At 41.0% G+C, this 21,367-nt stretch overlaps 1 protein-coding gene across 2 annotated transcripts in view; it reads left to right on the top strand.

The window, feature by feature from the left end:
• UBP1 (upstream binding protein 1 (LBP-1a)) overlaps positions 1-21,367 on the top strand; it is a 52,381-nt gene continuing 31,014 nt past the window's right edge. For both annotated transcript variants that reach the window (XM_011961554.1, XM_011961553.1), the window contains exons 1-2: positions 1-244; positions 14,086-14,237. In XM_011961554.1, the coding sequence (XP_011816944.1) occupies positions 132-244; positions 14,086-14,237 (265 nt within the window). In that variant the 5' untranslated portion in view covers positions 1-131. The remainder of the gene's footprint in view (positions 245-14,085; positions 14,238-21,367) is intronic.

Raw genomic sequence — 21,367 nt, 5'->3', positions numbered from 1 at the left:
CCGCTGGTGACCACTCGCCACCCCCCCGGAGGCTTCACCCGCGCCCTTCCCCAGGACGCGCCAGCGGAGCTCCGGCCCCTTCGCCCTGGACGCGGAGGCCGCGCTGTGCGGGGCGACGGCGAGGCCGGAAGATGGCCTGGGTGCTCAAGATGGACGAGGTGATCGAGTCCGGGCTGGTGCACGACTTCGACGCCAGCCTCTCGGGCATCGGGCAGGAGCTGGGCGCCGGCGCTTACAGCATGAGGTACTGGGCGCCCCGGGCGGGGAGAAGCCTCTGTCTCCTTGGGGAAGGCCTGCGCAGCCCTGAGTCTCTGCCAGATGCGGCTGCTCCCAGAGGTGCACGGGCCTTCTGGGCTGCGGGGTCGGAGTCGTTGCCGCGTGGCGGTCGGGGGCCATGGAACCCCAAAGGCCTCTGTTCACCCTGGTGACGGGCGGGTGGGGGAGGGTGGCCCCGCAAGCTTCGGCCTCGGACCGCTCCTGAGTGCTTCATATTTGCTGTAAAACACGCCCAGCTATTAGGATGGCTTGGGTTGGTGGGGGAAGGGGTTTCCTTTCCTTACAAGTGATTTACGAGCCCCGTTGGAGCTAGAATATACTGTACGAAAAGGCAGCACTTATATTGGGAGAATACTGTCCAGCGTTTTGGAATCAGTTCCTACTCTGTTGTCCTACATTATGGTTTTTTTCTGGCTGCAGATTTTAATCATTTGATGTTAGTAAATTATAATTGAAAGAGGCGATGGGAGTAGCACTGTGACTTCGTTTGTTTTTTTTGATTGTCTCAAAGTGAAGTTTCCCATTTTGGAGACTACCCTCTCAGGCTCTTTCCTCTTGAGGGTTTTAAGATGCAGTGATTGCACCACAAACAATTGTTCAGTCTCTGCTGTCTGTACCAGCGGTCATTCATTTTAATATTGAGAGGTTGAAGCAGATCTGAGCTTAGTCTCTACCCTTTATCCTTTTTAACTGTTACGAGTTTGGAAGCTCTGTATTTTTCAGTGGCTCTATTGAAATATAGTTTACCATAGCGTTGACTCGACTAATAAAGTCTAAAAGTCAGTGGTTTGGCAGCTTTTCAATAATGTGAATTAAGTGTAGCTTTCTGTTCTTTAGAAAATGCCTGATGTCTTGGAGGTGCTCTACAGTTACCCAGTAGCATTCATACATCTTACTGCAGCTCTAGAGGAGGAATTCTGGGTCAAAGCTGGCCTGGAATCATGGTGGCTGCTCCTTGAAGTAATTGGGTCTTTAAATCTTAAAGAGAAATTCTGAGCCATAAAGAACTCTCAGAAAGTTGGAGACATTTCTTGGAGTGTGGAAGTGAGTGGTGGAAAGCGTATGAAACCTGGAGTTCCCCAGCGTCTGGCTCTGATTTGGTCTCTGCTGGGCTTCCTGAACTTGGCACCTCTTCTCTCTGCAGTTGTATAACTTAAGGCCTGTAGATGAGGTGGCTTATTTTCTAAAACAGTTGTCTCAGTTGTTCAGGAAATTGAGCTACTGAAAGTCATGGAGTCATCCCAGAGGGAAGTATTAGAGGCAGTGCTTCTCTAGTGAAAACGCACTCCTCTAAGCCATTCTGCTCCTTAGCTCTGCTGGAAACACGAGGCTTACAGTCACGGCAAAAGAGGCACGTGAAGCAAGTTCGTATGTGTCTCTCCTCAACTGCTTCTGTTTTATGGTAAAATGAAAGTTTGCTGCTGAAAAGTTTACTTATTGATAGCTATTTTGAGCGTTTACTTTTTTCTAGGGTTTTATTTGACCTCTAATTTGATTTAGTGATTCAGTCAACTTATTAATGTAATAATTTCTGTGTATGGTTTATTTCCGTGAAAAGGAAGTACAATCTTGATGATTTTAAACCTTTCCCTGACCATGTATTTTTAAAGTAATGTGTGAGATCTTTGTAATTCTGTGTAACCTACAATACTCTTTACAGGGATAAGTTTCCCTTGAATGCTTTTTTGGTTGTGCCGTTTAATCTAAATTTTCAAAGAAATTTGAAGGTAATTACCATTTTTAAGAAGCTTATTTTTTTCATATTTAATTGAGTCCTCAAAAACTAAGAGATGAGAGTGCTTGCCTCTTGCAAATTCAAGGCCCTTTGTTTGAAATTCTCAAACTAAGGAAATTCCAAAATTGACTGGATAAGGAGAAAATGTGAAGAAGGCGTTAGCTGCTGCAGGCCTCCCTGGACTGCAGTTGTACTTTCCATGCCTGGCCCTGGAACCCTGAGAGGGTTTGGGGTGCCCATGAATGGCTCACTCATTCTCCAGCGTGAGCATTCAGTCACTTCCTCTTGCATCCAGTAGGAAGGAAAGCTTATCTTTCAAAGTTCAAGAAGTAAACTTGAAGAAAGTACTGGAAAAATGACTTCTTGATACAAATTGATTTTGTCGGCAGCTTTCCATTTTTCTTTCCAAATGAAACATGGTTACTGTATTTGCTTTTTGGATGGCTTCAAACATTCTTAAGACTTCTCTTAGGGAATGGTTTCCTCATCTTTTGGGAGGATAGTTTGAAAGGAAGAAATGGCTTCTCTCAGTGGTCTGACTTAAAAATAGCCAAGTGTGATGTTTGGTATGCTTGTAGACCTAGCTACTTGGGAGATTGCTTGAGCCCAGAGGTTCAGGGGTGTAGTGTGTGCTATGATTGCACCTGTTAATAGCCACTGCACTCCAGCCTGGGCAAGAATGAGACCCCCTTCTCTTTCGTTCCCCCCCCCCCCCGCTTCTCTTAAAAAGGTAGGAAAAATATGTTTGTGTAAACTAATGTAAGCTGGTAATATTGGGAATATATTGGGGCTAATTGCTAACATTACCTTTTCTTCTCTTTTTTTCTTTTGGCTCTGGTTCTCGTGATCTGTGTGTGCTGTTGTATTACACTTTTTTGGTTGTTTTTGTTTAGTTTTTTTTTTTGGTATTATATTTGGATGTGAGATGTGAACTGCAGCAGATTCTATTTGAAATGAGGCAGGTCAAAAATATTTTTAAAAATCTTGGTTACAGTAACAATTTTAGAGATGGATAGAGACCTTAGAAACCTTTTAGAGTCTAGACCACTCATTTTCTTATACTGTAAATGCATTATCTGAGGGTCATAGGTGTTAAAGTGATTGGCTTAAACAGAGGAAGGCTGATTTTTTCCCCCACACAGAGTGAAGACTGAAACCCATGGTAACTTGAAATCTGGGTCATTCTTGTTTTGTGAAGTATGGAGTAGATAACCAAATGACTTTAAAAAGTAATACTCGTTAAAACTCAGAGACGGTCTTTGGACCACCTGGTAATTTTCTTTCCATCTCACTGTTTGAAATTTGTCATCTGTAGCCAAGTTAATTTTTAGGATTTGGGGGTTCAATATTGAAATACTTTTGAAGATAATAGGAAGTAATGGCTTCTTTAACTTACTCATAAAAATTTTGATATTAAATTATCATTTTAAAAAAGGTATTGTCTGAGCCCTGTTTGTTAAACTTCACTGTGGTATAAATCTCTTGAAACAAAAGATATACATTATGTATTTTGAAATGGGAGGTATATCCATAGTTTACAAATAATTTGCTACATCAAATTGCTTTGAGTTAATGACAGATTTCCTATATTGATTGAAAGGTAAAATGTTTAAGAAATCTATTGTACAACCAGGTTACTATAGTTAATGATACAATGTATTGAAAAATGCAAAGGGTGGATGTTAGTGTTCTCACCACAGTGATAACTGAGGTAATACATTTGTTAATTGGTTGAATTTAAACATTGGACAGTGTATACAGGTCAAAACATCATGTTGTACATGGTAGGGGGGTATGCTATTTCTGTCACTTTCTAAAAAGTTAAAAAAAATTAGTGTTGCAGACCCTGTAAGGTAACAGAATTTCAACTTAGATCAGTATTAAGTTAGTAAAAGATGAGTTAGGATAGGGTTTATTATGTAGCTATTAATAATTGATGATTTTCTTTTGGTCTCATGCTAAAATAGAATGTCCCTGAGTAGGTGACATATATCTTGGAAGTACAGACGCTCCCCAATTTAGGATGGTTTGACCTAAAATTTTTGTTGTATAAGCCATATACATTCAGTAGAAACACCTTCAGTAGACACTGTATGTTGTATTTTGAATTTTGGTCTTTCCCAGGCTAGTGATACATGGTATGATGCTCTCTTGTGATGCTGGGCAGTGGCAGTGAGCCATAGTTCCCTGTCAGCATACTGTGTTGCCAAATGGTTTTCCCCGACTGTAGGCTAATCTAACTGATCTGAGCATGTTTAAGGTAGGCTAGGTAAGCTGTGATGTTCAGTAGGTTAGGTGCATGAAATGTTTGTTTAAGACTAGGTCTTGCTCTGTCACCGATACTGGAGTACAGTGGTACAATCACGGCTCACTGCAGCCTTGACTTTGCTGGGCTTATGCAATCTTCTCACCTCAGCCTCCAGAGTAGCTGGAACTACAGGCAGTGCCACCATGCCTGGCTAATTTTTAAAATTTTATTTTTAGTAGAGGTAAGGTCTTGCTATGTTGGCCAGGCTGATGAATTTATCTTTGATTTATGATATTTTCAACTTACGATGGGTTGATTGGGACTTTATTATATGTTTGGGAACATCTGTGTAGAACAATTTTAGGATTAGTGAAATTTAAAAATTTTATTATGGTTCTTTAGAATACTGCCAGAATTGGCAGTAATTTCTGTTTTTTTCCCTAGAATTTTTTCATGGAGCAATTTCTATAAAACTTCTAATTTCAAGGTTTAACAACTTTTTCCTGGATTTAATCTTGGCTGCATTACAGGAAATGATTTAGTAAATTAACTCATTTAAGAAATTTATTGATTTAAGATTATAGTGTCCACATTTTAAAATTTATTACTATAAAGCTGAGGTTGGCAAACCTTTTTTGTAAAGGGCTAGGTAGTAAATATTTTAGGCTTTGTGGGATGTATAGATTCTGTCACATTTTGTTTTTTACAACCCTGGCTGGATTTAGCTCTTAGGCCATAACTTGTCAATCCTTGCTCTAAAGGATAGAGTCACTGGGCACAGTGGCCTAAGCCTGTAATCCCAGCACTTTGGGAGGCTGAGGCAGGTGGATCACCTGAGGTCAGGAGTTTGAGACCAGTCTGGCCAACATGGTGAAACACCATCTCTACTAAAAATACAAAATTAGCCGGGCATAGTGGCACATGCCTGTAATCCCAGCTACTGGGAGGCTGAGGCAGGAGAATCACCCGCGCCCGGGAGGTGGAGGTTACAGTGAGCCAAGATTGCCCCACTGTGCTCCAGCCTGTGGGTAAAACCAACACATGTTTTTAAAAAAAAAAAAAAAAAAAAAAAAGGCCGGGCGCAGTGGCTCAAGCCTGTAATCCCAGCACTTTGGGAGGCCGAGACAGGCGGATCACGAGGTCAGGAGATCAAGACTATCCTGGCTAACACGATGAAACCCTGTCTCTACTAAAAAAAAAATACAAAAATCTAGCCGGGCGAGGTGGCGGGCGCCTGTAGTGCCAGTTACTTGGGAGGCTGAGGCAGGAGAATGGCGTAAACCCGGGAGGTGGAGCTTGCAGTGAGCTGAGATCGGCCAGTGCACTCCAGCCTGGGCGACAGAGCGAGACTCCGTCTCAAAAAAAAAAAAAAAGGTTTGCTGACTATTGAAACCTTACTTCCAAGAGATTATTTTTATGTAATCTCAGCTAATTTATGTAATTCCATTGTTTGTCTATAGATTTTTATTGTGTTCAGTTTTCAAAATTAGGGTTCCCCCGCCCCTGGAAGATAGAGTACAGTTTATATCCTTCAATTAGGACTGTTTGAAACTTGGTGGTTTATTGATATGGTCTCATAAATTTGATGTTTCATCATAGTAGCATTTGTTGGTTTTCCAGGACACATATAAACATTTGCTTTGGATGGAAATACCATCTGATGCTTTTTTCTTTTTTTTTTCTTAGTTCTAGGTTCTATGACTGATATTATTATTATTTTTAGAGACAGGGTCTTGCTTTGTTGCCCAGGCTGGAGAACAGTGGCTATTTGCAGACTTGATCACTGCACACTACAGTCTCCAATTCCTGGGCTCAAGGGGATTCTCCTGCCACAAACTCCCAAGTAGCTGGAACTACAGGTGTGCCACATGGTGCCCAGCTTCATGACTGAATTTAAAGGAGGCCATGTATTATTTACTTTGCTTGTTTTGGGACAGATCTAACAGATGAATATGCAATTGTCAGCCTTTGGTGTAGAGTTTTTTTTTTTTTGAGATGGAGTCTCATTCTGTCACCCAGGCTGGAGTGCAGTGGCGCTATCTCAGCTCACCGCAACCTCAGTCTCCTGGGTTCAAGCGATTCTCCTGCCTCAGCCTCCTGAGTAGCTGGGATTACAGGTGCATGCCACCATGCCCAGCTAATTTTTGTATTTTTAGTAGAGGCGGGGTTTCACCATGTTGTTGGTCAGGCCGGTCTTGAGCTCCTGACCTCGTGATCTGCCCGCCTTGGGCTCCCAAAGTGCTGGGATTACAGGCATGAGCCACCGCACCAGCCTATGGTATTCTTTTTTTTAAAAAGTGGGCGGATCACTTGAGGTCAGGAGTTCGTGACCAGCCCGGCCAACATGGTGAAACTCTGTCTATACTAAGAATACAAAAATCAGCCGGTTGTGGTGGTGGGCACCTGTAATCCCAGCTACTCAGGAGGCTGAGGTAGGAGAATCGTTTGATCCTGGGAGGCGGAGATTGCGGTAAGCTGAGATCGTGCCACTGCACTCCAGCCTGGGTGACAGAGTGAGACTCCGTCTCAAACAAACAAAAAAAATTAACTCTTGAGTTTTTTGGATATTGTGAAATTGTTACCTTGATATGAACTATTACAAAACTAGTTTTTACTCATTCATGTATTCATAGTTGAACTTTTACAACTTTTCATTTTGAAATTTTTCAAGTTACAAAAGTAGTATAGAGAGTTCACATGTACTTCTCACCCAGCTTCTCCTACTTATAAAACCAGAGTACTATTGTCAAAATCAGGAAATTAGACTTGGTGCAGTACTGTTATCTAAATTACAAAATTTATTTGGAATTCAGTTTTCTCCCTTTTGTCCTTTTTCAGATTCCAATCCAGGATTCTATATTGCATTTAGTTTTTGTGTTCTGTGACAATTTTTAGTTTTTCCTTCTTTTATGCTTTTGACACTTGATGTGTGTAGTGGTTAAAACTGTTTTAGAAACATGTAATTTTTTGGTGTGGGTGGGGAATGCAACGATAAGATATACTTGTGGATACTATTTAGCCTTGAAAGGATCTCTTATTTTTAGCAGTGATTTTGAGTAGAGTAGGACCACAGTTGCTTTTGTTTAGTTATTTGTCTCTATCTAAACATAAATAGGATGCTGTGTGTCTTGTAGTAACTTCATAATGAAAGCATCAAGAAATTTGAAAGCATAAAAAATTTATTTGAATAACAATTACAAACCATTGTGTATTAACTATAAAATTTTTTAAAATTAAAAAACTTTGCCAAAACAGAGAACTTAGCCAGAAGAGGGTCACTCTCTGTTACCCAGGCTGAAGTGCAGTGGTGCAGTCATGGCTCACTGAACCCTTGACTTCCTAGGCTCAGGTAATTCTCCCACCTCTGCTTCCCTAGTAGCTGAGATGATGAGTATGCACCACCATGCCTGGCTAATTTTTTTGCTATTTGTAGAGACGGGGTTTCACCATGTTACCCAGGCTGGTCTCAAACTCCTGGGCTCAAGCAGTGCGCCAGTCTCGGCCTCCCAAAGTGTTGGGATTACAGGTGTGAACCACTGCACTCAGCCAATTTTAACTTTCTTTGGATGAGTAAATGTTTCACTATACATGTAATTTATTTAATGGACATGAAAGTATTCAGATTTTGTTAGTAGTGGTTGGTTCATGACCTTGGCTGTCAAGTGTGTCTTTCCTGCTGCTCTGTAGTTTACACCACAACGTTCTCATCTATTTCCTCCCCGACTCTTCTAGAAAGCTTAATGACACCTCTTCAGCTTCACAACTCATCCTCGCTGTGCCTATTTTCAGCTGATTCCCTTAGTTCTTTACTGGGAAAAACAGAAATTTCTCTTTTTTCTTTTTTTTTTGAAATGAAGTCTCACTCTGTCACCCAGGCTGGAGTGCAGTGGCACGATCTTGGCTCACTGCAACCTCCGCCTCCCGGATTCAAGCGATTCTCCTGCTTCAGCCTCCTGAGTAGCTGGGACTACAGATGTGCACCACCATGCCCGGATAATTTTTTTGTATTTTTTAGTAGAGACAGGGTTTCATCATATTGGACAGGCTGGTCTCGAACTCCTGACCTCATGATCCACCCGCCTCAGTTTCCCAAAGTGCTGGGATTACAGGTGTGAGCCACCGCACCCAGCGGAACTTTCATATACTGTACTGGCTTGTGAGTTTTTCTATGGTGTATTTGGGTGTGTATTTCTTATTTATTCTGGTTTGGTCATTTGGGCTTCTTGAATCTGTGAATTGGTTGGTGTATTTCACCAGTTCCAGAATTTGCTCAGCCTTCCTGTCTTCAGTTATTGCCTCTATTCCATTCTTTGCTGATACTTCAATTTAATGCAAAATCTTCTCACTTTGTCCCTTCTTAACTTCTTCATTTTCCATAATTTCCCTCTCTGTGCTGCTTTCTGGTTAACTTCTTTTTACCTGTATTCCAGTCTCCTCATTCAGTCTTCACTTCTGTCTGAGCTGCTATTAAACCTGAGTTCTTAATTTGGACAGTTTTATTTTCCAGTTCTAGAAGTTCTATTTGCTCTTTTTCCGTCTTTGCTGTCCTTTAAAGTTTCCTGTTCCTTGCAGATAGTTTGAGGCTTTTCTTTTACTTCTTTAAACAGAGTAAGCATGATTTTATAATTTGGATCTGATAATTCCAGCATCTGAAATCTCTGCTGGTCTGTGTACAGTCAGGAAAATAGAAATCAATTAGATGTTTCAGGCAGAGAGGGATTTAGTGAAGTACTTGATTGCAAAGGAGCTAGAAGGGTTGGAGGAGGAGGCCATGTTACCTGGTTGTTCTTGGGCTTGTTGCTGGAGGCATGGCTGCTGATCCCCTGTAATTTTCTGCAGCTGCATTCTGTTTGGTTGCCTGTTTTGCCTCTGGCTTTTCCCTTTCCCGCTCTTTAATTTCCCACCAGTGGTTGCCTTTGGAGAACCTGACAAGACTCTGTCTAGCAAGAATTCTTCTATATGTAGTTTTCAGGCTTCTAACCTTCTGCAGTAGAGGCAGAAAAGATCTGAATACCAACAGACGAAATCTGAAACTGGATATATGTCATCTGTTGTTTCTGCTGTTGGTTTTTGCTCCTAGAGTCTTGTTTGACCTTTTATGCCTGGTGATTTTGGGGTACTGGCATTTCAAAATTACTTGGAATAATTCAATGCCTAAATCTTTTCACTTGCTTTTCAGACCCCTGGGAGCCCTACCTGTCAGTGGTTCCCCGGACCATGCTGGAGAAGCTAACCAGTACTTTCTCTTCACCCTTACCCTGTGCATTTAGCTGTTTCCATTCCGGTTCAATGTGGTGGCTGTATCCTACACTCATAAGGCCACTAAAACTACAGTATAGCTTTGCAGTTCTTTCCTCAGGTTGGGTAGGTAAAAGCCACTTTCAGTTCTAGGCTTGCTTGGAGTTACTGCACTTTTTCAGATTTTGGCCTGTTTCCTTATCTTGTTAGTTCTTCAATACTTCTAAGAATGTATGTGTTCTCTGACAACTTTTTTTTCCCCCTATTCTTAATGAGGGTGTATGGGGTATAGGTTCGTTTAAATTACTTAGCATGCTGTTACTAAACAGTCAGTTCTCTATGTTGTTTTTTTCTATTTAGTTTCTTTCGTGTCTCTTTAGAATTCTTATTTAGCTTCCATATATGTTTTATCTATCTTGTCCTTAAAAAAAGTTCAGATTTTCACTGTTTTTGAAAATTAGTACATACATTCATATAATTATATTCAAAGGCTATAAGAGGGTGTACAATGCAGTCTCTGCCTCACAGTAGGGTCTTGCAGTCATTAATTTGACGTCCCTGAAGGCAGCTTACATTGCTGGATTTTTAGGTGTCCTAGGAGATTTTTATACTTCATGTAATCAAGCTTGTTGTGATTTCCAGGTCTTTTTTAGCATCCTGATTTTTGGTGCTAAGCTACATTAAAATTTGCCAACATGTAGATCTTTCAGTTTTGCCTTCTAAAATGCATCATTTGGGCCTGGCGCAGTGGCTCACACCTGTAATTCCAGCACTTTAGGAGGCCGAGGTGGGTGGATCACTTGAGGCCAGGAGTTCAAAATCAGCCTGGCCAACATGGGGAAACCCCACTTTACTAAAAATACAAAAATTAGCCAGGCATGGTGGTGCACGCCTGTAAACCCAGCTACTTGGGAGGTTGAGGTGGGAGGTTGAGGCTGTAGTGAGCCATGATCATGCCACTGCCCTCCAGCCTGGGAGACAGAGTCACACTCTGTCTTAAAAAAAAAAAAAGAAAGAAACACCCTACTTCTTTTAGTTCTGTTTAACATTCTGTCTTTAGTACTCAAAAATGTGTTTCTATTTATGGGCTTACAAAAACCATCAAGGTTTTAGGACTTTCAACATAGTAGAAATTATAATCTTGTCTGGAGACCTAGTTTTCAGTCTTAATACTAATTGGTTGATTATTAATGCAGCAGTCAGTTCATTGATTCAGCAAGTATTTGAGCTCCTTTGTGCTAGATGCTGGCATCAGTCATTCAAGAAACACATTTTTGGAGTTACGTGCTTATGGCAAATACAAACTTAGTAAGTCATGTATATTGTTGGAAAGTGGTAAGAGCTGCGTATAGAGCTAGGGTAGGGAAATTGGGAGTGTGGGTGGGAGGACTCCAGTGTCATGTTGTCACTGAAAAGATGACATTTGAATGAAATGAGCCATTATGATATCCAGTAGAAGAGTAGAACCAGGAGGCCGGGGTAGAGGGTGGAGCAGGGGGAATGAGGGTGATGAGAAGAGGGGATGAAGAGCAGGTTGCACAGGACTTTGTAGGATTTTTTAAGGACTTTGGTTGAAAGTGAGCTGATGGAAGGGTTCAGAGAACTGAAATGGTTTAACTTCTGTTTGAAAAGGATCACTGGTTGCCGTGTTGACTGGAAGGCATTTTCTTTCTAATTAAGTAAAAAATTAATTGGAAATTCAATAGCAGATGATCTTTATGTGTTTATATGTTTGTTCAGGAGTCGTTTAGCACTTACCATGAGCATAGTATTTTCTGTGTGGATCATCGAGACTATAACCAAGTGAATAAAAAGGTGGTTGTCTTGTAAGATCTGAAGTATATAAAATTGTGTCTTCCATATGTAACAATTTATTTATAAAAAGCCATTCTCATGCAGTTAGTTATACATTTTATTTTGATGATCTATATCTAATGATCAACCCAACCCAAGCAGTTAGCATTGAAATGTTAAAATTATTCCCTGTGTTATTTTTCAGTGTAATTAATGGTTCTGAGTCACAACTCTTATCTCATTCTTGTTTTCTTTCTCCCTGAGAGGGTTTTAAATGCTTACATATGCATAAAATGCAATATATATTTTCATCTTCCCTGGAGCCAATTTAACTATTATGACCTCTTTTTATAAAGAGGTGATCTGATTCTTTTTGTTTGTTTGTTTTGTTGTATCTGCCCCTAAGGCAGGAGCTTAGATGGGGCAAAATCCCTAGGTCAAGGTGTTGAGAGAACTCTATGGGAGTGTTGGGGACCACTGCTAACCATGTGATCCTTGGTTATTATTTGTGTATCTAGGAGTGTTTTGACAATTCCTGGGTATAAATAAGAAAGGGAGAATTAGTGGATAGTTAGTATCTTTGAAAATCAGTGGCTGGGCGCAGTGGCTTACGCCTGTAATCCCTGCACTTTGGGAGGCTCAGATGGGTGGATCACAAGGTCAGGAGATCAAGACCATCCTGGCTAACATGGTGAAACCCTGTCTCTACTAAAAATATTTAAAATTTGGTGGGCGTGGTGGCGGGTGCCTGTAGTCCCAGCTACTCTGGAGGCTGAGGCAGGAGAATGGCGTAAACCTGGGAGGTGGAGCTTGCAGTGAGCCAAGATCGCGCCACTGCACTCTAGCCTAGGCGACTGAGTGAGACTCCGTCTCAAAAAAAAAAAAAAAGAAAATCAGCACAGTGCAGAAATGCATGTGGGGAGTAGGGACTACTGGTGGGATAACGTTCTGTCCCAGGGTTTCCATCCCATTTCACTTGTTTTCACATTCTGTTTTTAAATTGAATTGAATTGACCTGGCTACCCAAGTATCTGAGTGAACAGCTTGTAGGAAAAAAAGATAAAATAAGCAGTTCAGACAAGTCCCTATTATTGGTGTTGATATAGTAGTTATTTGTTTGGATGTTTTGTTGTTGCTACTGTTATTATTTTACTTTTTATTGAAGAATGAGTATAGAAAAGATACAAATGTACAACTCAGATAATTATCTTAAAAACAAATAATCACTCTCCATATATTAATAGGGGAAATGTAAAATGATTGCAACCACTTTGAAAAACAGCTTGGCAGTTGCTCACAAAATTAAACAGAGGCCGGGCGTGATGGCTCACGCCTGTAATCCCAGTACTTTGGGAGGCTGAGGCAGGCAGATCACTTGAGGCCAGGAGTTTGAGACTAGTCTGGCCTACATGGTGAAACCCCATCTCTACTAAAAATACAGTTAGCTGGGTGTGGTGGCACATGCCTCTAATCCCAGCTACTTGGGAGGCGGAAGCATGAGGATGACTTGAGCCCAGGAGTCAGAGGTTGTGGTGAGCCAAGATAGCACCACTGCACTCCAGCCTGGGTGACAAAGAGAGACTTTGTCTCCAAAAAAATAAGTAAAAGAAAAAAAAAGTTAAACAGAGTTACAATGTGATCCAGTAATTCCAGTTCTAGGTATATACTTAGAGGAATTTATCTACACAAAAACATAGAAAAGTGTTCATAGCAGCATTATTCATAATTGCTGAAAAATGGAAACAACCCAGATGGCCATGATGTGAATGGATACAGAGTATGGTATGTCTATACAATGGAATGGAGCCATAAAAAAGAATGAAGCATTGGTACATGTTAGAACATGGATGGTCCATGAAACATGCTAAGAGAAAGAAGCCAGTCACAAAAGACCACATAGTCATGATTCCATTTAAATGTCCCAAATAGCAAATCCGTAGAGATGGAAAGTTGCCAGGGGCTGAGTAGGTCTGGGATAGTATGGTGAGTGACTGCTAATGGGTATAGGATTTCTTTTTGAGTGGAGAAAATATATTGGAATTCAAGAATTAGATAATGATGATGTGAATATACTTAAAACCACTGAATTACAAACTTTAAAAGGGTGACTTTATGATATGTAAATTATATCTCAATAAAGCTGTTAAACACATCCAATATGGACAGTGTCCCAGAAGACCCCTCATCACTCTCCCAGTCAGGGCCCCAGATTATTCTTGGGGGTAGAATAGCAGCTGTTGCTGCTGCTACTGTTTACCTCTCAGAAGGAGCCATTGTTTTAGACTAGGCATGAAGCTTTATGTTCTTAGCACTTGCCAAGGCACAGCAGGGAACTTTTTGTAAAGCCCCATTTTAATCAAATGCTTCTTTGTAATTCGGTGGGGTCAAGTGTGACCTATCTTTGGCAGTTGTAGTATTTCTTGCCTTTCAAATCAGGTAGCTATGTACTCTTGACTTGCTTTTTTTAATAGAATGAATCTGGACCTTAAAGTTTTAAAAGAATTTTTTAAAGTGCCATATATATATATATTCAGAGCTGCCCTGCTGCCCCCCCGCCACTTCCCACTCTGAGATAGGGGTTGTTAATGCCATCCTTTAGATGAACCACACATAGCATTAATAGTTCTTTTATTGTACATACAATTTCTGATCTTAAATTTAAAAAAAAAACTATCCCTAAATGTTTATATGCTTTTAAATATTTCAGACAAGATTAGGCGCATTCAGGATGATAAGGCCATAGACAAATATTTCAAACCCAAAGTAAGGTCAGTGTTGATTTTTTGCTTTTCAGTGATGTCTTGGCATTGCCCATTTTCAAGCAGGAAGATTCCAGCCTTCCATTGGATGGTGAAACAGAGCACCCACCCTTTCAGTATGTGATGTGTGCCGCAACGTCGCCAGCAGTAAAACTGCATGATGAAACGCTTACTTATTTGAACCAAGGTTAGTTTGGCTATGTCACATTTGACATGTAAGAATTTACAGAAATACAAACTAATATTTTGGCATTGTAGCCTAGATTATTGGTAATAATTAAAAATGAGGTTCTTTTCTTAAATTTTACAACTTAATGAAAATTGTAGGAATTTTACTGTGAGCAGCTGAAGTACAGTTTGTGTAAACTGATTTGTGTTAAAGAGGGTCTGAGGAGGAAGATTTATTACAGGATTTTTAACGACATAATCCAAAGGACTAGCAAGTAGGAAAGAAAGTCAGTTATTTTTAGGGACAGTGATTTCAATATGGAACTTGAGAATGAATCAGAAGTCCAGCTAGCAAGGAACCTGGATTTTGAACATGAAGCAGTTCTGTGCTGAAAATAGACTTAAGCTGCACCAGGATGGAGTCTGTGGCTAAATAAACAACATCACATTTTATCCTCTATATCGTGTTTGTAGTTTATGTCAGAGTGTTACATTTCAGTGATATGAAAGGGATGGTGGGGAGGGAGGGAAAATAGAGATGTAGGGGTACTTTTTTTTTTTTTTGAGTCTGGGTTTTGCTCTGTCGCCCAGGCTGGAGTGCAGTGGCGAGATACCGGCTCACTGCAACCTCCGCCTCCCAGGTTAAAGCAATTCTCGTGCCTCAGCCTCCCAAGTAGCTGGGATTACAGGCACTCACCATCACACCCAGCTAATTTTGTATAATTTTAGTAGACAGGGTTTCACCATGTTGGCCAGACTGGTCTCAAACTCCTGACCTTAAGTGATCTGCCTGCCTCAGCCTTCCAAAGTGCTGGGATTACAGGCGTGAGCCATTGCACCTGGCTCAGTTTATCTTTGGAAAGAGGAGAGATTGCTCTTTGCAGTTTGGGCACAGGCTGATGTGACTTACTGTTGTAAACAAAAGTGCTTTGAATGCAGGAATTAATTTGTTGGATACATATACTGAAAGCATGTTGGATTCTGATTTTAAAAAAATTTTTGAACACTTTTACTGTTATATGCTCATTGTAGAAAAACTGGGAAATATGTGAAGGGATAATGCTAAAAATTGACTAATTAAGCTTTTTGGTCTGTTTCTTCAATGTATATACGTTTCCTTTCAAAAAATTAGAATTATGCATCTCTTAAGAGTATATAGTGTTTATTTTTCTGTCATTAAATAGAATTTTTACTCCTGAAGTTTTGGAAAGAGCAATAGATTTTAGACTTTTACATGTGATTAATATTCTGAAATGTGGAAGAATAACTTATTTCTACCTTTTCATTTGATGTATAAGTTTAGAATCTACAAGGTTTTACCTTCAGCTAGTCCTGTCTCTAGCACTTGTGACAATACCCTGTTTATTTTTATATTTAGTGTTTGGGTAGGCAATCACTTATTTGAGACTTACGTTTTATATTTGAAAGAACCTTAAGAACTTACTTGGTAATCTGTTTTAGACATACAGATAACAGAAGAAACAATGTAGGGGCAAGGATATTCACTGTAACTTTATTTCTAAAGATAAAAAAGGAAATAACCTGAATTTTCTTTACTTGTGGAATAGTTGAATAAGTTCTGTTACATACATACCATGGAATGAATTAGTACACATACGCACCCTGTTTAAGGGAGCATGTAGGATGTGCGTCTGTTGGCCTGGGGAATGCCCATAGTTTATCATGGTTGTCCTTAAACCAGATAAAGATATTTCATGTCGATAAAAGTCATAATCTACCATCTGTAGTAGTGATATAGTAGACTGACGCTAATTGATACTGTGCATCTAGCATTGTACTAAATACATGTGGTAACCTTATTCAGTTACCACAGTAACTCTAGGAGAGGTTTATTCATTTTATAGATTAAACTTAGAGCAGTTAATTACTTTGCTCAGTGTCAATTTGGAAAGCTTAGGTTTTAACAAAATTTTTTTGAAGTATTACAGTAATGTGCACAAATCCTAATAAATTTTTACATATATATTCCCTTGAAACTACTACATATTTTTACCTTTTCCAGCACTCCAGTAGGCTCCCTTGTGCCTCTTAGGTGACACCTCACTTGAATATAATCAATATAAGGGCAGGTGGTTTTCTTGTACTTTATTCCGCTTACTGCAGTGTTAATGTTGAGTATTTTCTTGGTTCTGGAATTGTGTTATTTCTTGATTTTTCCTAGTCTTTTCAGAAAAACGGTAGAAAGCTGAACTGTATATGTAGACATGTTTAAAACAACATACATTTTAGTAATTTTAAAAAATAAGGGCTGGGCACGATGGCTCGCGCCTGTAATCCTAGCACTTCGGGAGGCCAAGGTGGGCGGATCCATGAGGTCAGGAGATTGAGACCATCCTGGCCAACATGGTGAAACCCCATCTCTACTAGAAATACAAAAATTAGCCAGGCGTGGTGGCACACACCTGTAGTCCCAGCTACTCAGGAGGCCAAGTCAGGAGAATCACTTGAACTCAAGAGGCAGAGGTTGCAGTGAGCTGAGGTCGCAGAACTGCACTCCAGCCTGGGCGACAGAGCAAGAGTCTGTCTCAAAAAAAAAAAAAAAAAATTTGAGTAATTTTAAAGGAATTGTACTTTTACGTACGCTTTTAAAAGATATTATAATGCCTTTCAAAATAATACCTTTATGAGTATCATAATATATATAATAGTGTGTTGTGTTTTGCAGACTGTATCTTAGCATTTATCATCTTGACAAAAAGTTTTAAACCCAAGATTTTCCATGAATCCTTAAACAAGTTTTAAAATTTAAAAAATAAATATATATTTTCTTCTTTCCCTTCTTTTTCTTTCTCTGCTCCCTCTCTCTTCTCCCTCCCTCCCCCTCTCCCTCCCCCTCTCCCTTCTTTCTCCCTCTCTTCTTGGTCTTGCTCTGTCACCCAGACTGGAGTGTAGTGGTACAATCATGGCTCATTGCAGCCTTGACCTCCCAGGCTAAAGTGATCCACCCACCCTAGCCTCCTGAGTAGCTGGGACTACAGGCACAGGCCACCACGCCTGGCTAATTTTTTAAAAAAATTTTTGTAGAGATGGGGGGGTCTCACTATTCATTTCCCACACTGATCTCCAACTACTGGGCTCAAACGATCTTCCTGCCTTGGCCTCCCAAAGTGCTGGGTTTACAGGCGTGAACCACTGAACCTGGCCTTTTTTTCTTCCTTCCTCCCTCCTGCCTTCTTTCCCTTTCCTTTTGTTTGTTTGTTTGTTTTTAGAGACAGGATCTTGCTATGTTGCCCAGCTGTGTTTGAACTCCTGGGCTTAAGCAGTCTTCCTGCCTCAGGCCTCCTGAGTAGCTGGGATGTAGTCCTTAAAGGTATATTTTTCTAATGAGAGGATTCTTAGCTTTTTCTACATTGGATAAGGATTGGACCAGACTGAGAGATTTCTGAGTATCTTTCACCCTACCTCTTTGTCTACTGAATAATGGAAGCTTGCGAATTTAAGCTAATAAGACAAACAAAGATCCAGACTAGCAAAGTGTCTTCAGCTCACTAGACTCGCTTTTCTTTTTCTTTTTAATTTTCTTTTTTATTTATTTTTTGAGACAAGGTCTCACTCTGTCTCCTAGGCTGGAGTGCAATGATGCAATCTTGCTCACTGCAACCTCTGCCACCCCGGCTCAAGGGATTCTCTTGCCTCAGCCTCTGGAGTACCTAGGACTATGGGCACGTGCTGCCACGTGTGGCTAATTTTTGTATTCTTAGTAGAGATGGGGTTTTACCATGTTGGTCAGGCTGTTCTCGAACTCCTGGCTTCAAGTGATCCACCCACCTTGGCCTCCCAAAGTGCTGGGATTACAGGTGTGAGCCACCACGCCCAGCCGAAATGGTCATTCTTGATGAAGAATATTTGCCACTATGTAATGCTGTAAGAAAATAAAAATCAAATTCAGTATAGTCTTCACTTTGTCAGTAGAAATTGGAGCAAGTTTTCCTAGTTGTATTGATGTCTTAGTGTCATATTTTGAGTTCTTCTTGAACCGCAGAGGGACTGAGTTTAAAAACTTATTTGTGTTTGAGGCTGGGTGCGGTGGCTCATGCCTGTAATACCAGCACTTTCGGAGGCCGAGGCAGGCAGATCACCTGAGGTTAAGAGTTCAAGACCAGCCTGGCCAACATGGTGAAACCGTCTCTACTGAAAATATAAAAGTGGCCAAGCATGGTGGTGCACGCCTGTAGTCCCAGCTACTCGGGAGGCTGAGGCAGGAGACTCACTTGAACCTGGGAGGTGGAGGTTGGAGTGAGTCAAGATTGTACCACTGTACTCCAGTCCCCCGCCCCCGCCCCATGCAAACAAAAAAAAGCAACCTGTATTTGTGTTTGCCTGGTTATGCCTGAATAAGAAGAGCAGTTAAGTCCTTGACTTTAACTGTGGAGTAAAAACTGTAGTCCCAACATGGAGCCACCAGAGGGTGGAGTACATATAGCTGGCTTTCCCTTTGGGCAGGGCTCTGGCTGGAATAGGCTGCCTTTTCTCTTAACAGCTGGGGGCTAAGCCTTTGATGCTTCCACACCTGATAATATGAATGAGACTTCTGATCTTACTCCCTTGCTGACTTGCTACTGCTGGATCAACCCCTAACTCTTCAAATAAAAAGAATTTCTCCTTGTTACTCCCCAAATGCATTTTCATTTGGAGACCAAATTCTACATGGAGAATGCTAAGAATGTTAATTAACAAGCCTGTAATCCCAGCATTTTGGGGGGCCGAAGAGGGTGGATATCTGAGGTTGGGAGTTCGATACTAGCCTGGCCAACATGGTAAAACCCCATCTCTACTAAAAATATAACAATTAGGCTGGGCACGGTGACTCACGCCTGTAAACCCAGCACTTTGGGAGGCTGTGGTGGGTGGATCACGAGGTCAAGAGATCGAGATCATCCTAGCCAACATGGTGAAACCCCGTCTCTACTAAAAATACAAAAATTAGCTGGGCGTGCTGGCACGTGCCTGTAGTCCCAGCTACTCAGCAGGCTGAGGCAGGAGAATTTCCTGAACCCTGGAGGCGGAGGTGACAGTGAGCCGAGATTGCACCACTGCCCTCCAGCCTGACAACAGAGTGAGACTCCAACTCAAAAAAAAAAAAAAAAAAAATCCAAGTACGGTGGCACACACCTGTAATCCCAGCTACTTGGGAGGCTGAGGCATGAGAATTGCTTGAATTTGGGAGACGGAGGTTGCGGTTAGCCCAGATTGTGCCACTGTACTCCAGCCTGGGCAATAGAGTGAGACTTTGTCTCAAAAAAGAATAAAGAATGTTAATAAAGTACAGATATAAGGCCCTAGAAACAGTATGTTTATTGGTTTAAGAATTCTGTTAAATATTTCGGAAAGTTCTTTTTGCTTAGTTTCATTTTTCACAACAGTAGATTTCCTCCTGATTAGTTTCAGTTCATGTTACTAAAATTTTATGATAGGAATAGGACTTTAGAAATCAGGTTTCTAAAGCATTAAACTTAGCAAAATGGGGCTGTCACATCTTGGGCTCCACGTTACCCTGGAGTTCCATTTGATGAAGCTAGAGTATGTGTCTTCAAGGGTGGGTGGGGACATGAATCACAACAGTTATATTTTTCAATTCTGGCAGAAGTTTTGCATTTCTGAGCCAAAAATGGAACAAAAAATAAAACATGAAAAGTAAATTGAGAAGATAAAGATAAACAGGACTAGCATCTCATAGAATATTATTGTTGGTCTGTATTAACTTTATATTTCATTAATCCTGGATCCTTCTTTATATTTCAGTTACAACCTAGACTGTTGTTTCAGGAAGCCATGGTATTAAAATACTTATGGATTGGGGGAGAAATTAGGATATTTCTTAAAGTCTGGTTGTTCTCTCAGTGGATGTTACCATTGAAGAATATAACAATTTCCAATAGGGAAACCACTTTAAGCATAGCAAGTGTTACAGAGCCTTTTTTCTTCTTTTTTTTTTCTTTGTTTTTGTTTTTGTTGTTGTTGTTGAGATGGAGTCTCGCTCTTATTGCCCAGGCTGGAGTGCAATGGCACGATCTCGGCTCACCGCAACCTCCGCCTCACAGGTTCAAGTGATTCTCCTGCCTCAGCCTCTGGAGTTGCTGGCATTACAGGGGCCTGCCACCACGCCCAGCTAATTTTTGCATTTTTAGTAGAGACAGGGTTTTGTGTTGGCCAGGCTGGTCTCAAACTCCTGACCTCGTGATCCTCCCGCCTCAGCCTCCCAAAATGCTGGGATTACAAGCGTGAGCCACTATGCCCAGCCTAATTTTGTATTTTTAGTAGAGATGGGGTTTCACCATGTTGGTCAGGCTGGTCTTGAACTCCCGACCTCAAGTAATCTGCCCTCCCTGACCTCCCAAAGTGCAAGGCTTATAGGTGTGAGCCACTCCACTTGGCCAACTCTTGATTTTTGTGCCTCAAGTGAGCTCCTAGCTGTCTTTGAGGTTAGGAAATGGTGACTGTTGAATTCCTTGATCAGAAATCAGGAGTAGTCCTCAACTCTTCTTTCTGTTACACTTTACATCAATATAGCAGAAAACTGATGGATTTATGCTGATCTGATAGGTGAAAAATGATTTCAGTGTGGTTTTAATTTGCATTTCTCTAATGGAAGTTGAGTGTCTTTCAATACGTTTAAGAACTGTTGGCATTTCCTTCTTTTGTGAACCCCACATGTCCATTTCATTTGCTCATTTTTTTTTTCTAGGGATACTGGACATTTGTTAGCAATTTTTGGAGACAGAGTTTTGTTCTTGTTGCCCGGGCTGGAGTGCAATGGCGCAATCTCAGCTCACTGCAACCTCCACCTACCAGGTTCAAGCGATTCTCCTGCCTCAGCTTCCCAAGTAGCTGGGATTACAGGCATGCACCACCATACCCAGCTAATTTTTGTATTTTTAGTAGAGATGAGGTTTCTCCATGTTGGTCAGGTTGGTCTCAAACTCCCGACGTCAGGTGATCTGCCCGCCTCAGGCTCCCAAAGTGCTGGGATTGCAGGCGTGAGCCACCGTGCCCAGCCCATTTGTTCACAATTTTATAGGAGCTCTTTATGTACTGGGGAGATTAGCCCTTTATGTATAATGCCACTTGCAAATATTCCCTCTGTGACACATTTTTTTTTTTTTTTTTTGAGTCTGGGTTTTGCTCTGT

The sequence above is a fragment of the Colobus angolensis genome, unplaced genomic scaffold (genome assembly GCF_000951035.1).
Source record: "Colobus angolensis palliatus isolate OR3802 unplaced genomic scaffold, Cang.pa_1.0 Scaffold56, whole genome shotgun sequence".
Lineage (NCBI taxonomy): Eukaryota > Metazoa > Chordata > Mammalia > Primates > Cercopithecidae > Colobus > Colobus angolensis.
Note: the sequence above shows the minus strand (reverse complement) of the source record. Positions and strands in the feature narration are given on the sequence as shown.